The sequence below is a fragment of the Strix uralensis genome, chromosome 6 (genome assembly GCF_047716275.1).
Source record: "Strix uralensis isolate ZFMK-TIS-50842 chromosome 6, bStrUra1, whole genome shotgun sequence".
NCBI classification, from domain to species: Eukaryota; Metazoa; Chordata; class Aves; order Strigiformes; family Strigidae; genus Strix; species Strix uralensis.
Genome location: NC_133977.1, coordinates 37,957,563 through 37,975,114, shown reverse-complemented (window position 1 = coordinate 37,975,114; position 17,552 = coordinate 37,957,563). Strand labels below are relative to the sequence as shown.

General features: G+C 37.5%; 1 protein-coding gene across 4 annotated transcripts in view; it reads right to left on the bottom strand.

Annotated features, from left to right (window-relative positions):
* ACMSD (aminocarboxymuconate semialdehyde decarboxylase) overlaps positions 1-17,552 on the bottom strand; it is a 51,969-nt gene that overhangs the window by 5,779 nt on the left and 28,638 nt on the right. For all 4 annotated transcript variants that reach the window (XM_074873717.1, XM_074873718.1, XM_074873719.1 and 1 more), the window contains 6 exons: positions 12,850-12,946; positions 10,167-10,216; positions 8,612-8,848; positions 6,188-6,281; positions 4,480-4,575; positions 3,832-4,004 (listed from right to left, as the gene is read on the bottom strand). In XM_074873717.1, coding sequence (XP_074729818.1) covers positions 3,832-4,004; positions 4,480-4,575; positions 6,188-6,281; positions 8,612-8,848; positions 10,167-10,216; positions 12,850-12,946 — 747 coding nt within the window. The remainder of the gene's footprint in view (positions 1-3,831; positions 4,005-4,479; positions 4,576-6,187; positions 6,282-8,611; positions 8,849-10,166; positions 10,217-12,849; positions 12,947-17,552) is intronic.

The following is a 17,552-nucleotide window of genomic DNA, read 5'->3' as shown; positions in this document are numbered from 1 at the left end:
TTCCACCTGATGTCACATTGCTTGAGCTCACAATACTCAGAGGAGAATTAAACAAAATACCAACATCCCATGTAGTAACTGGTCAAATTTATTGTGTTAAGAAACTTAATTTCAGAAGTCTGTTGATAAAATAAACAAGACATCAGAGAGGCTATTGCTGAGTGACTTTGAGATTATCAAATTAGAATCCATAACCTACCTCTCCCTCAAACAACTAAATTTCAGTTGCAAAGAATAATCATGATTCAGGGCCAGAGTCTGTGTCTTGCTTCTTTGGAAGAAAAGTAGAGAAGTTACAGTTTAAGTGTGGTGCAAAGACAGCAGCATTCCCACAACAGCCACGGCTTACAGGAGCCTTGAGATGTAAAGCTAACTTGCTCTCTAAAGCAAGCTAACTTGTTACTATAAAGCAGAACTGCTCCAAGACTTCCATTCTATACAAAATAAAACAGAAAAAAAGTTGTTGGCAATAGATTAAACATCCTGTTGTACTTTCTGGCCTGCCTTGCTCTTGACATCTATAGCTCAGCTTAAAACCAGAACCAGCCCAGAAAAAAGAATCTGTGGATCTCAGTCATGCTGAGTCACACAGCTTCTAATTCACCAAGGTCTTTCTAACAATGGCAAAACACGTCTCCCAACATTTTGAAATGGAAAAAAAAAAAAAGAGAAACAAGCAAGTGATCTCATCTCCTTGGCAATAAAAAGGGAATTTGATCACCTAAACATGGCAATTCAAAATTCAAGAGCCAGACTCATCCCTGTTATAACTGCATGTAGAACAAGAATATCCTTAGGATGAACATGGTCTAGATTTGGGGAGACTTCCCAGAAAAGATGATAATTGGAGGCAAGTGCTGTTACTCTGTAAGTCTTTGGGTATCTTGTAAAGTGGAAGTGCACATCACATCTGGTAAAATTTTTAAATCTATTGTAAAAACTACTTAAAGCCACTTGATTACTGTAAGCTACAGTTAGATTCAAAAGGTAACGCACAGTAAAACGTCCTGGACTGCTGACCACGATGTATTTAGTATTTAGAGGTTGGTAACAGAAATTAACAGAAATCAGTATTGGGCTGGAGCCCTAGTATTTTGTTAGTAACCTATCTGGTGCCTAAAACTTCATCCCTGTCACAGAGGTCTCTCCATCAGTGTTCATTAGGCCTAGCACTGCCCCCCAAAAAAGCTAGAACATGTCTATATGTACAGAAAGAACTTGGCAAATGCCACCCAGATAAGAACTTTCTAATACTAACAGTTTATTAGCAGATCTTTTGACAAGTAAACCGACCTGTGTTTTATCTTACTTGTTTCTAATGGAACTAGGCTGCATGGTAGTTTCTTTACACATTTTATGGGGCTCCTGCCATAAATCTACTTTTCGTTCATGGTCGATTTAAGAAAGAGGTATTCTATTCCTCTCCTTAGATCCATAGTGTTATTGTATGTGTACATATCTATACATTTAAAAAAAACGTTTCTATAGCATTTTTTCAAGGTGTAGTTGTGCTGTCACATTGTTGAATTTTTCACGAATCTTCAAATGCAAAGTTTTCCTAAAAGGCACGAGTACTGTAGGGCTGCAGGCAGAAGTACAGTCTCAAAGCTACAGATTTTCTGTGTGCTACAGACTGAAAACCCACGGACTTCAAAGGTTTGAGACCAGCGCTCAGAGTACCATGATAAAGAAAGCAACAGTTCTGCATTATTTTTGGCTGGCCTAGGCAAGTCACTTCTGTACCAGCTCTAGTACAGATTTATTGCAGTAACCTGTTCAGACTGCTAGAGATGAAAATGGGAAATCAGCAGTATCTTTTCTGTAGAGAGAAAGAAAACATTCAGCTTAGCTGTTTTTGTGAACTTGGTCATAGAAGAGGTCCTGATGACAGCGACAGCCTCATATGTGAGAAAATACTATGTGAGCCTAGAAATTAATGTACAGGAAACAGGAATACAGTTGTTGAGACAAGAAAGTCAATGTCAGAACTTGCACTTCTATTTTTGACATCTAGTAGGTATCTGCCTGCCAGCTGCACAAACTTCATGAGGTCCAGAGATCACAGAATCACAGAATCACAGAATCGTCTAAGTTCAAAAAGACCTTGAAGATCATCTAGTCCAACCATCAACCCAACATTAACAGTTCTCAACTCCACCATATCCCTAAGTGCTATGTCGACCCGACTCTTAAACACCTCCAGGGATGGGGACTCCACCACCTCCCTGGGCAGCCCATTCCAACGCCTAACAACCCGTTCTGTAAAGAAATGCTTCCTAATATCTAGTCTAAACCTTCCCTGGTGCAACTTGAGGCCATTCCCTCTTGGCCTATCGCTTGTTACTTCGTTAAAGAGACTCATCCCCAGCTCTCTGCAACCTCCTTTCAGGTAGTTGTACAAGGTGATGAGGTCTCCCCTCAGCCTCCTCTTCTCCAGACTAAACACCCCCAGTTCCCTCAGCCGCTCCTCATACGACCTGTGCTCCAGACCCTTCACCAGCTTCGTTGCCCTTCTCTGGACACGCTCAAGTAATTCAATGTCCTTCTTGTAGTGAGGGGCCCAAAACTGAACACAGCACTCACCAGTGCCGAGTACAGGGGTAAGATCACTTCCCTGTCCCTGCTGGCCACGCTATTTCTGATACAGGCCAGGATGCCATTGGCCTTCTTGGCCACCTGGGCACACTGCTGGCTTATGTTCAGCCGGCTGTCAATCAACACCCCCAGGTCCCTCTCTGACTGGCAGCTCTCCAGCCACTCCTCCCCAAGCCTGTAGCACTGCTGGGGGTTGTTGTGGCCGAAGTGCAGCACCCAACATTTGGCCTTATCGAAACTCATACAGTTGGCCTTAGCCCATCGCTCCAGCCTGTCCAGATCTCTCTGCAGAGCCTCCCTACCCTCGAGCCAAACAACACTCCCACCCAACTTGGTGTCACCTGCAAACTTACTGAGGGTGCACTCGATCCCCTCATCTAGATCATCAATAAAGATGTTAAACAGGAGTGGCCCCAAAACCGAGCCCTGGGGGACACCACTCGTGACTGGCCGCCAACTGGATTTAACTCCGTTCACCACAACTCTTTGGGCCCGGCCATCCAGCCAGTTTTTTACCCAGCAAAGCCTGTGCCCATCCAAGCCACAAGCAGCCAGTTTCGCCAGGAGAATGCTGTGGGACAGAAACACGGATCTCTCATCGATTTGTGGTGATCTATTGGAAGTTGGCATGAGTGATGCCATCTTCAACCCCTTCCTGAGCATTTACTAGTGAGAAGGAATTATTTGAATGTTTTTGGATTTTTCTGTCCCATGCTGTACCCTATTTAAGCAGGTTGCTAAACTACAAAGATTTCTTCACTCTAACAATTTTAATATTTCTGCAAACCATTATGTTTACTGTGCTCTCCAGGATCCTCACAAAAACTTTATTACTGACTTTTTTTTTTGCCTATAACTTCCCAAGTGGAAACACAATTTGATTTCCTCAACTATACTGTTGAATTTGAAAATTAAGCCATTTGAAAACAAGGCTGCAAATGAAGCAGTCTTTGCTTGCAGTCCCATCCTGAACAACCTTACACAAGTAACGAGCCTCACTGAACAAAGGTTCACAATGCCTGAGTTCCTGGATTAAAACCACCATTTCAATAACTCCATATAGTAAAACCATTATCAACGTGGCAGAAGCCCATCAGTTTCTAATAGCTCAGGTTCTGATTTTACTGGATGAATATGCTGTCTTCTTCCTACTTTCTTCTTCTCTTCCCCTTTTGCTATTTCATAAAGAATTAAATAAAGAATGACTCGCCTGCTTCTGGAAGCATTAAAACTCACCTCTCCTATTACACTTGTTAGCAGCCTTAGTGCACCACGATCATGGACAAGAGAGTCTGTGTAAAATGAACCAAGGTATTTTCTTGGATCCACCTTATTATCCACTGCACACAAATCAGGGCGCATGTTGAATCCATGGGAGATTCGCCCCACTGTGTATGGAAAAGCTCCACCTGCAAGAAAAAACTTTTAGTAACAGAAGCTGAAAATATGCAGGAGGAAAAAAAGCCACATTATCAACAGAGATCCGTAAGTTTCACTGTCAGCTATTTAGAAAGAAAACACTCTGCACCAGCAATTTTTTATTCCTTCCCCTTCATTAGCTTCTTTCCCCACTATTTTCCCCAGTTCTTCACTACTGTGATGCCCAAATTCCTCCTGTTGCTTCCTTGTCCCTTTCCCCAAACTATCTCCTGTCTCCCCTTCCTCCTCATTTCCCTTAAAGGTTATTGTAACAGTTCAAACGCTGGCTGAAACAGGCTAGAGAGTGTTCATACAAGCAGCCGATCTGATAGATTATCTTCTTTAGGGTAACAGTACTCAGCTGATGGCAGGCTTAAAGTAGTGACCCTATTAGCTGACATACCAGAAAATACAATTGTACCACGCTCAGCAAATAACAGGTGTTTCACATGGTGTATTACTCACCTCCATGTGCAAAGCAAACTTTCAGCTTAGGAAATTTTTCAAAAATTCCTCCCATAATCATGGAGCAAATGGCTATGGTTGTTTCTGCAGGCATGCCTAAGAACAACAACAACAAAAAATCCTATTGTATGAGAGTTTTATTTTTTATTTTCCTATTTGAATTTTAAATGTTATCTTCATTTTCTTCAATTAGCCTTGAACCTACTGAAACAATAATAGTTACAGAGCAGCTGCCAAAGGTTCCACATTATTTCTATTAGAGGAACACGGAACTGAACATTAATTAACTGAAATGAGGACACAGAACTAGAAGCTGAGATCTTCTGAATTCTAAGCCTGGTTTTTATCCTACACCACTAGGACAGCTGACAGGCAGGTTGGGTATGTCCTGAGCTGCACAGTACAGGCCTGATTCCAGAGTTATCCTAGCTCAAAGACAAGTCTGGGATGTGCCAGGTTCTCTTCTCACCTATGCTTCTGGGGTTTTTTTGTGTGGAAAGTGGGGCAGACATGTTGGTGGATATTCCAACACAGATTTGGGGCTTAGTTATGACATCGTGCCAGTTCCTACAGTTTAGAAATAACCTGTCTCTCTCTTTGCCACTGGGTAACTTGGATGCCCAGTTATGGAACATAACAGCAATTTAGGTTCCTACCCCAGGCCTCAGTTTCTCAGCACACCTAACAAACATAGTTAGAATATCGTGCCATTCAGGTGCCTAACTTCAGACATCCAGCTTGAAATTAGGAACTGAGTTCCCTTCATCTATGGAGGAAACAATACCTATCCAGCTCAAAAGGTTGTCCTTCATTAATGTTTTACCATATGCTCAGATGCAAAGCCTTATAATAGGAAAATCCTTTAATTATACTTTGTTAAGTAAATGCAATAATTTTAGTCTGTTTTTAAATCTGTGTTGTTGAGCTGGCTCTGATTAAGATTAATTGATATTGCTTTAAGATAATGCACTGGTGATTGGGACACTAAGATTTTCCAGTGTATATTGCAGAATGTATATTATATGTATATTGTGTATGTTTTTCAGATCATCTCTATTGGAGCCAATGCAAAACCATGCAAAACAAAACAATGTAAAACAGAATAAGTGAGGGTGGAATCAGGTCTGAATCTGGAATCAGGAAGCAGTATAGCCTACCTCCTGTTATTCAATGTTGTTCTGATTTATCTAGCAGATAGGGAAAAAACCAGAAACTAGATAATTCCCTACATCTACGGGGAGCTTTCAAATCACATGTTGTTTCAACTATAGCTGATGTGAAGTTAGACTTATTTCCTCTCTGATCAACCTATTTCTAGGAAATAATCCAAGAAATTCTAGGAAGTAATGTTTGGTTTTGTCTACTCCTTCATTTACTTGCATTATTTTTGAGAAGCTCTATTTCAGAGACAATCACTTTTCCCTAGACATCTGCTCTTTGTATTTAGGACAAAAGAGAATACTAGATTCTGTTGCTAGTCTGAATAATTTTAATTCTAGGCATTTAAAAGTTAGACAAACTAAACAAGCTTAAAAACAAATGACTGCTGAATTTACACAACAGATTTAATTGTAGTACTTGATTTAAAAAAAAAAGATTGATAGAAAAATCATGTAGTTTTTCTCTGTACTAGTACCTTTGCAACAATCTGGGCAAAATCCAGTGACAGTTCATAAATCTGGATTAAGCAAAGTAAATATAGGCTCACCTATTAGCCAGGGAAACCAGTATTTGGACATCCTTCCATCTATCTGCATGTCCCAGGGATGCACAAAGAGACAGCAATTTAATTGTTCAGCAGCCTGCAGCAAAAAGAAAAAAATGTAAATCTTGACTAATCATACCAAAATGCATCTCAGTTCTTAGCCATGCTTTAAAGATTACCTGCAAAATTGTACTAATAATGAAAAAAGGCCCGGAAGTAAGAACAATAAGCAACAGTTGGTTATATTTATGACTTCGGGCCATATCCTGAAGTCCTCACTCAGTTTCAAAGTTCTTTTTGAGACTACAGGATTGGAAACACTGATGATGACATCTTTTTAGTAAGCCAAGTGTTCCTCAGATTCATGTGGTATAAAACTGCTTTTTTAGCTGTGTTTGTCAGCCATCCTGCAGAATAAAACTTGGTTCAAACTAGAATTCTTTTGGTTTCATTATACATATGAGGATGAATTCTCATAATGTTTTGTAGAACCATTTTAGGATGGTTTTGCAGAATTGTTCCAGCTGCATTCAGGAATTTTCATGGCTGTTGCACTACATTTGTCCCCTTTGGCCTTCTGTCGGGCTTAAAAAATAAGTTAAAACTATTCCTAATCCCCCCTAAGAGTTTGAAATCTAGCTGTATTCTGATCAATAATCCACCTCCACTCAAGTATATTAATTTTTCTAAAACTACTGGTATCTTTGGAAAGGGAAACAAGAACAATATAGGATGCTGATTCTGACTGTGTAATTTAACTATGTGCTTAAATTTAAATATATAGTCAAGTCATTCATATGCTTAACCAGAATTTAACAGCCTCGTTTTGTCAGATGTATTTCTGGACCTCCTCTTGTTGCTAAGGAGATTATCACACATTTGAAAAATTTGGGTTTATTTACCCATATATGCATAAATAAAGCTGCAACTTTTGGATTGTAGGGAGTAATCGCCATCTACATTTGTAAACTAAAAATAGCAATTCAATAAGTGGCTTGCTAGATTGATAAAGTTCATTATCAAATATGGCTTAATTTCACAATCTTTATTATCCGGGGATGTTTCTAAAAGTGATAGACATTACTTCCTACACATAAACTGAAGAATGTACAGTATAAGAGAGAGAGACCAGTACAAGAGAGGGATCTCAGTATGAGAGAGATGTGGAGCTACTGGAGAGAGTCCAAAGACGATGAAGGGACTGGAGCATCTCTCCAATAAGGCAACACTGAGAGAGCTGGGACTGTTTAGCCCCAAGAAGTGAAGGTTCAGCAGGGATCTCATAAATGTATATAAAGACCTGAAGGGAGGGTGTAAAGAAGATGGAGCCAGGCTCCTTTTTTGTGGTGCCCTGTGACAGGACCAGAGGCAATGGGCACAAACTGAAACACAGGAAGTTCCCTCTGAACACCAGGAAACACTTTTTTACTGTGAGGATGACTGAGCACTGGCATGGGCTGCCCAGAGAGGTTGTGGAGTTTCCATTCTTGGAGATATTCAAAAGCCATCTGGGCATGATCCCGGGCATCTGGCTGTAGGTGGCCCTGCTTGAGCAGGGGTTGGACCAGATGACCTCCAGAGGTCCCTTCCAACCTCAGCCATGCTGTGATTCTGTGAACGCGTGCATCTCCAAGAGCGGAAGATGATAACTGACTGTATATGACCAAAAAAACAAAAGATGCTGCACTAAGAGAATTCTTGAATAAATTAAGCATTCTAAAAAATAACCTCTATGGATCAACTTCAAGCCGACAGCTATAATAACCCCTGAAACAGATACAGGATGTACATTGATTAATCCTCAAAAATGATCATCCTCACCTGGACCTCAGGCTATTTAAGAAATGCAATCTATAAATTAATTTTATAATCAATACATTCAGTTTGGAACTTTTGGTTCCATTTGCATAATTCCGTAATGCACTTTGGCTCTATAGGTATCTCTGAAAATCTCAGGGAGTTTTATCAATTATCTCAATAGGCTGAAATACAGTAACTGGAACCCAAAAGCAAACAATGCAGAAATGCTTTATTTGATACTGTACTTATCCTCACAAACCAAGAAGGTAAATCTACAGTGAGAACTCATATCATAAAAGGATTTTGTTATTCATTATTATAAAGTATGTTTCAGAATGTTTTATATTGTATTTATATTGTATATTGTTAAAGGTTGGACTAGATGATCTTCAAGGTCCTTTCCAACCTAGATGATTCTGTGATTCTGTGATTCTGTATTATCGTCATTATATCTTATAAGGAATTATCATATATAAAGCTGAATCTCTCTGATCACTAAGCAGATTAGAATGCTCAATTGTTTTAAGGTATCTATAAATTTAGTTGACGACTATGTCCCAAGATATTTTTTAGACAGAACTCCATATCAGAGAATTCCCCAAAATAAGGAAAGAAACATTTACTCACAGCATAAATATCATACAATTCTGGTGCATTCAGGTCCCACTCATTGACATGAGATCCTATTTGTACTCCAGGAAATCCAAGTTCATTCACACAGCGATGCATTTCCTTCACAGCCAGGTCTGGAGCTTGCAAAGGTAATGTACCCAAGCCGATAAACCTCTTGGGATACTTTTTTACTGTAGCAGCTAAGTCATTATTTAATATCTGCGCTAGATCTAAAGTATCCTGAGGTTTGGCCTGGTAAGATATGAAGCAGAATAGTACATTAAAATATAGTTCTCAAATGTTATCACCTTTGAAAGATATTGGATAAATGTCACTGCAAACAATTCAGAGACAGGGTTTGAATCTAAAATTTATTTTACAGTTCTGAATAGCTGGAAACCAGTAGGGCTAAATTCTGCCTCGCTTTAAAACCTCTGGGTGAAGTTCTGCTTCTTGTCTTGAATATTTTATCAACTGTGGTTGCCTTTACTGCTCAGGATGAGTGTAATAAAGCCGGGCTTGTTGATGCACTGAAGTATCTGGTCTTTTGTGTAAACCAGTCCTCTGGTTTTGTTTATCCCAATGCAAAAACCTAGGCATGTAATTTTTAAACATAGCAATGAATATTTAGTCTCTTATTACTGGAGTTGAAAATATAAAAATAAGAAATGTGAGATGCTCGACCATAAGAATTCTATAGAGAAAACTTGAGCAAACCTCTCTAACATTTAGAAGGAGATAACCATCATAATTCTAATAACGGAATTGCAATATCCATACAATCAGTTTTCTGTTTTTCCCCTAACACATATTTAACGGAAAATATTTCCATAAATACCAGAATAAAATATTAAAGATATGTCACCCAACAAGAAATTCTGGAGATCAGCGGTACTTATATGTGGGCTTAACGCTATGATTTTTAATGTAGCATATCTGTTTACATGTAACAACTCAACTTGTACGCATAGCTAAATAGTCAAATCGAGAGTGTATTTAGAACAGCTTTTTGCTATTATTTATCCTCTCAGACTGTTTTTATTTCTTTGATGCATTCAAGATCACCACACAGGGAACATGTTAATTTAAATTTGATACTGAATTTTAAGATTCAAAGCATTCTAGGTCAATGAGTCCCATGCCACATTTAAAAGAAAGTGGGACAAGACCACAAATATATCTTTTACTTCTTCTTTTAATGAGAAAATATTGACTGATGTCTAGCTTTCATGGAATCTGTACATATATGTCTACCTACTAACCATGGATTCATGCTGTGTAAATTCTCTCTGTTTCCAGCTACCCCTGTAAGGTCCCCAGAAGAAATTCTGTTGTTGTCTCATTCTTTCTTACTGAGTGTACTCCAGAGTGGAGCTTTGCCAGGACACCCTCCTGGCTCTTCTCATACCTGGACTATTTTTTTGTCTTTTGTTTTTTTTGCAGCAGAACAATTCCCCATTTACTTCAGTGCTCTAGTGACTACTTCAATCACCTAATTTACAGGAGGACACATTTATTTTTTAAAAATTTTCTAACATATGATTTATAAAATATGCCAGTAGGAACCTACCCAGTAGCTGAACATTACAGGGACCGTGGAAAGAACTTGGACTGTGACTCCTAAGTAAGAAAAAGCAGTTATTAATGTTTCCTTTTTTTGGGTAAAATGTTAAAAATAAAAAAGCACTTTGGTTTGAAGGGTAGAAGGTAGAAGTGTTAATGGTAAGAAAGACTGATTTAACAGTAACATGCATAGAATCTTTTTTTTGCTAGTTAAGGATCATGGTAATAAATCTTGTAGCATATGAGTTTATTAGGATTGGAATATTTTTACAAAGTAGAAAGAAAACTAACACTTTTCATACTCATACTAGATTATTTGTGAACCTAAGTATTTTGATTTTAGAAGCATTTGGTATGAACATGCAAAATTAATTAAAATACCCATATAATGTTACTCTCATATAAATTAATGACATGTTAAACCAACAGAATACAGTATCTTAAGTTTATTTTGGGGTCATGTTTATCATATATATTTAATAAAGAAAGCTCAAAGATAAACAACGTTATGTTAACAATGGTTGTTAAACAATGTTTTCCTAAGTGTTCCCCAAAGCTATATTGTGTTAGGTTTCACTCATCCCATGTGTGGACTACTGAGGTTGTAAGTATAAGAAAATCTGTCTGTTTTTAGAAATAACTTTGACGTTAGCAATAAAGAGAATTAAGTCTATGTTGTTTGGTTTCTGTTCAAACACAAATCTATACCATAACTTTGTGTGTGACAGGTTACAGGAATGAACCCAACAAACACAGGAGATTAACAACAGAAGAAACAATAAACAGGAATTAGGACTTCACTAAATAGTTACATGCAAAACTATTTTTTTAAAAATTTTAGATCTGATTGTAATATTTATGCACATATTTTGTCATGCTTTAAAAAAATGTAACTCGGTTGTTAGTACTGAAACTACTAAGGCAAAAGATAGCAGAAAAAACCCTAGGAGAATTTCTTCTAAGATGAAGACCTTGCCAAAGCACTTGAATGTTTAACAAAATGATTTATCCTCCTTCTCAGTATTTTAAATAGGAAACAGGAGGGGAACCTGACTCAGGCATCTCTCTTACAAGATCTGATTAATATTATGTACAGCAGCAATGGTTTGAGGTTAAGGATTACATCTACAAAACTATGTATATACCAAAGTACAGCCTAAGTTGTGTTATCCACCAATATGCTACTGGACTCCTGATTAGTAGGTTTGAGAACATTCACCATGTTTTCCACAATAAGCATTGTATCTGGTTTCCATCCATTTTTACACTTCTGAGCAAATTTAACATAAACGTTAAAGGTAGCTGAACATTCCTAGACACTAGCTTTAGGAAGAAGGAGAATCAGCACAGAAAAACCTCTTCAGAGGGTTTTACAAAGCAGAAAATAATAAGAAAGGCAGTTAGAATTAACTGAAAGATTTTCTCCAACAAAACAGTGATGATTTCCATCACAGAACTGTGATGTTAATTACCTTTACAGCTCGTTTTATTGAATTACCTTGATAGATTGTTTTATTGAGTGGATCAAGACACAGGTTTGTATATCAAATAGACCTAGAACATATGATTATGAGAACTAATTTAGTCTCTTTGGTACATTGGCTACCATTTCTTATTACTGGCAAGATCTCTTGGGCATTGCACAAACAAAGCCTTTTAGCCACCAAGCTGTAAGTTATCTCTCTGAGTTAATAATGCCTTACAGTGACTGGTAGTTTTGTTCAGCTGGGAGACTCCTTGTATCTTTGTTCCAAAATTATGCCATGTTTATTGTTAAATTTTTGGGTATAATCTATCGCAGACTGTGTTATAGAAAATGGTCTTTGAACTAAGTAGCTACAGCTTTGTAAACTGAAAAAGAGTAAATGTAGCCCATAGTCTTTATCATTAGGTGAACAGTAGGAATGAAAAACACTAAAACCTTTTTTTTTTTAGACTTAATCAGGTGATGCCTGTATCTCTGGACTGTTGTAATAAAAGGGGACATTTTTATGGCACAAGTCACCAGATGGTGCTGTAACACACAGTTTTAGATTTTTTTTTTTTTTTTAACCAAGTGAGCACTGTTTAGTTGTGGAGAAATATTGTGGTGTTGAATTTATGATATATTTTCTTTTCTGGAGAGCTGTTGCAAAAATTTGAAAAAAAAATTGCTCCTGTGTTTTTCCTTTGTCTATAGCAAATAGATGGGGCAGAATTGTTTTGTAAAAATTTCCCATTGGTGTTGAGGGAAATATCTGAAAGGGGAAGATGCCCAAAGGCTATTTATGATCCACACTGTGGTTGAATGATGTGGTAATCCCCAAAATCCCTGAGCTAACTCTGGGACTGATTCCAGTCTAGTCAAGGCATCAGAGAGGTTGCAAAGACGTTTCAGTATTCCCATTAAATGTCTGATGGTTGGAGTTTGAAATACTGTTTCTCCAGGGTGAAAATGAGGTGGCTAAAAATTATCTAAATTGTGTTTACATAAATTGCATGCCAGCCCTTGAGTTCCCAAATTGGCCTATGTTATGTGTTGCATAAGGAGAATGACCCAAAGTATCTCCTAACATGGTATCCCATGAGAGAAGAAAACAAAAATCATAAAGATGCTACTTTATGATTTAGAGCACTTTCAGATGCACTAACAGATAGGTTGCTGTTGTTCTAAATGAACTACAATGATTTCAATTCCTTTATGGAGGTACCTGATAGGTCCATCTCTCTAATCCGTACTTCTGGATCCCAGCAGTTCTCTTGAACAACTCTAAAAACCTTTCCATCCTTCATCATCTTTGCCTGTCCCTGTGAAATGACATTTTCATATATTATAAATGTGACAAAGTAGTACATGCTAATTTATAGTTGCTTGAGTATATTGTGCTCCCTACAGAAATTCAGTGACAGAATTTTGTTCTTTTTTTTTTCAGTAGGTATTTTTAATCAAAGACAATTTTAAAATAGTCATGAATAAAATAGTAATTTATAGTTCAGATTTAATTCGTCATAATTAAAAAATGCTCTTTCTTTTGCAACGTATATCATTCTGTATTTGTTCGGGAAAGATATCAGGTACCTTAATCCAAGTTTATCCTCAAACAAAATTTTGACCTCAAAACAATGCTCTAATTAAATATGTGCTAAATTTTCCCCTTGGGTATGTGTGTGTTCTTTTAAAGTCAATAGCATCACAATGATTCCAGTAACTACAGAAATAATTGTGCAACTCTGTTAATTTCAGTCCAGTTGTTTCTTATCACCAGTGATACCGACACAAAAGGAGACCTATTATGTTGTCTTCAGATTACATTTTCTCCATGGGAAAGAAAAAAAAAAGAATTATTGAAGAATTTGTATTTGGGAAAAAAAACCCCAAACAAAACTTAAATGCAGTATAAAACCATTCCCTGAATTAGTGTAATACCTTCCCCGTATGCCACCAATTCCCAAACTTACAAAGTTCAAAATATTATCAAGGTCATGAAATTTAATACTGTTCCTTTAACTATGCACATGGAAACTTCCTTTTTAAACTTAATTTTTGTTTCATTTGCAAATTGTCCAAAGAGGTCGAGTAGGCACAGTGTCATCACATTAAGCAAAGTAAATTGTCTGTTATAGTTGTAGGTATCCACATGCTTCTGTGGACTTGTAAAGACAGACAAAACAGTCTTTCTGTTGGCTTACACTTGCACAGATTGATGAGATCCAATTCACCAATACTTGCAAGGCCTGAGTATTTCTTGGTTGCTTGAAGCTACTATAGGGATAAACGGAAATGGATGAATGTCAGAAGATCCACATGACCCTGTGTATTTGGGATGGGTAAGTGCAGTCATGCAGCAGATGTACTGGTCAGAGAACACACTGCATCTGCAGTTGAAAATTGAAAAACACATGAGGAAACACAGCAGTTATTCCTTCACCTTCACAGTAAACAGAAGCTAAGCGCAGGGCAGTCTTCTGACCCTTCTGGAAAGGGAATTCTCTGTTTTCAAAGGCCACTTTATTTTTCCTCACAAAACTGGTCTATTTAGGATCCTGTCTATTTCTCTAAATAAAAATTCCTGTTAAATCAGAATATGCAGTTAGTATGCTAAAACAGAAATAACTAATAAAATTTCACTACTTCTCATAGAGCTGGGTTTCTGTACCCTGCTTCTGAGAAGTCAGACTGTTCTTAACCTTGAATTTGTTATTAACTTCATACATCATTCACAAATATATTGCCCTAATGAATATTTTAAAGCTCTTTTCACCAAATCTAACTCTGCTGCCTTGGCAAACTGTCAAGTTACTTGTTAGCTGTATCAGAGATTGTGAAAATTACTTGAAATATTACAGTCAGTAATGACAACTACATAGTTGTAGATCCTCCAGTAAAATACTTCAGGTTCTTGCAAAATTGATTTTCCAACCTGACAGAAAGGTTTACTCTAGCCATACACTCTAATACATTAAAAAAAGATCAGCACATTGCTGCAGATTGCCTAATAAACAGAAAAATATTTGGGGTGTGAGTAGAGAAGAAGACAGAGTGGAACTGAGCATTGCATCACAGATTAAATAGATCATGTGAAGTTTACTGGATTACCACTGGGACTATTTCTGTGAACACAGGTGACTTTATTCTCTCCTCAGACACAGCTCAGGCATAGCAGCTGACCTGCTCATATATATTTTCTTCTGCTAACACTGAAAACAATATTAGACAGATTGTACTTTTACTAGCAACTTTGACAGTGCTCATACTTAAATGCTGAGACAAACCTGCATCAGGGTTTGCAATGTAAGAAAGGTTTCTAATAAGCCACGTACTGTTCGCATTGAAGAATTAGTTGAACAGTTTGCTATTTTCATTTGCATTTACTGATTCTTTGTGAACACGCTACAGGTCAAGGCTGAGCTCAAAGCATTGTATGTTGGCAACAACAAACTTGATTATGCAGGAAAGCAAAATATGATCATCTGAATAGATTTGTGCTTGTGTGTGTAAGGATAGAAAGATCTGGTCCAGCAACACGGTGACTGGCAAGTGAGTCATATTGCTATAGTCTCTAGACACTGCCACTAATCTGCACCTGGTATTTTTAAAATGAGAAATTACTCAGACACCTCAACTGGGAAACAATTCTCAGAGTTTTCTGCAGTACTAAGAACGAAACATAGATCAGGAAAAAAAATTTCAGGCTCCAAAGCAATGGATGCAGTGCTGAAAATACCATAAAAGATGAAATTTATATTTTCAAGGTGAACACAATTTCCTAAGGGCACAGCTGAAGAATTCTATTTCTATTCTATTCTATTCTATTCTATTCTATTCTATTCTATTCTATTCTATTCTATTCTATTCTATTCTATTCTATTCTATATCTGATATTTAAGGCTTTAAATCATTTATGTGGAAAGAGAGATTTAAGAATTAAGTCCAGCAGGCTGATTTGGTTCAGCAAGCTATATTTAAAATTATTCCATAACTAGTCAGTCACATACCAAATTATACTTCTTTAAAAATGCATGCAATTATTTTCTTCCAGTTTGACCCTGATGCTTCTTCACAGAGTGATATGAAACGCTTTCGCTTTTTTTAAATTTTAAGAGTTAACTTCCCCAGCTATCTTTTAGCTATATTTTATTTTGTCATGCGCTTTTTTCATGCAACATTTTCAGACAGAAGTAGGCTAGACAGAATTCTCTGCAGAGTGTATAAGGCTATTATTGACTTGCCACAAAGTTCCTTTGCAAACTATTTTTAGAAAGGAATTGTAGCATCAGACCTGTAACAAACAGCTAAGCTGCTAAAAATATCTCCAACAATTCTCTCCTTCCTGCACCTATCACGTACCTCAGAGGCTGTGCCATCCACACTTTGGTTCAGCAGGTGGCTTGTTCTCCCCTCCTATGCCTGCTTAGAGTCAGATCTGAAATTTCAGCATATTTGTTTGCTCCTCATTCTCAGTCCCAACCTTCATATTCTGTAGTCCTTTTTCATAAACGGTTGTTAGGCATTTGATAGCACAGCCTTGCATGTTATAGAATGACAACAGTATGTATGTCATTAGGTTGCAATAGACAGTGTTGTATCCATTTTATCAGTTTTTTTCAGTTAATAGAAGCATATATACAATCACAAAGTAGTATGATTTTGCAACGTGACAAGAGGATGAGGGAATGTCTAGTTCCACTGAAATTAATGGGCATTATATATTTAAATACTTTGGTTACCTGGAAGATGCAAGTCTTACTTCTCTAAAGACAATAAAAATTGAATCTCTACACAGAATGAATGAACTAACCAAGTCACAAAAAGAAACAATGAAGAAGATTGGGTACTATTTTCTTTATAAGGTTACCACCCTGAAAATGCTAAGTACTAAATCTTTCTATCAGTTATCCCTCTAGTTTTCAGCATAGAATTCCTATGTTGAGATGATGTCTGAATTTCAGAAGATGGAGACAGATTAGCTCTTGTAAAACACTGTGCATACAGCCTACTGTTATAGAACATAGCTGGGTTTAGCCAGTTATTTGCACTCTTCACACGCTTTAGGTGGGTTATGTGCTGACACTCTTTGTTCAGCTATTCATGCTTTTAGCTTTGCATCTTTTGTCTTGCAGCTTACTATATCCACAATGTTCTTTCTGCTCTTATCTACACAACCTCAGTTGTCTTTGCATTTTTTTCCTTAATTATCGGGCTAAAACCTTGCACTGCTTTTATCCCTTCTGTATCTATACAACTCACAACATTCCTCTGGTAGGCAATTACAGATGAAGTTTTTCAAGTTAGGACAGGTACATACGAAGTGAGGTGGAAAGTGAACTGAGGTCTCCTGAAACCTTTTTTTAATGCCATCTTTCTAATCTCCCTCCTTCCAGAGGCCAATGCCATTTGCAGTGACAGGGTCTCCAAATGATTCCTAGGAGTGGGGAGCTGACAGGTCACAGGAGGAAGCTGGCTTCCTGGGACAACGTGTGAGATGGCCAGGGATATCTGACTGCAGTTATTATAGGGTAACAGAGGTAACATCTTTAAAACTAGCTGCTACAGTTAACCTACATAGTAACGTACAAAGGGAATTATTTTGCCGTATCAGCCTTCCCTCTCCTAGGTCTTGTGCCCTCCTGTAAAAAAAGCAATAATACTGGTAATTTTTTAATGCTCTTATCAAAAGATAAACTGCAACATTTTGATCTTATTTCAGAAGTCTTACACCACTGTGAATGTCACTAAAATTACTGCTGATTTGCTCTACTCTGAGTGAGATCAGAACCAAACATTTGAAGAAACCAGTTCTGTCCCCAGCAGAGTAAATACCTGTATTCTGCTAACTTCAGTACCAGCAAGATGGATTCTGAATGTTAGTGTGAACTCATGGCACATGGAGGCATGCTGTTACAGTTGTACTAA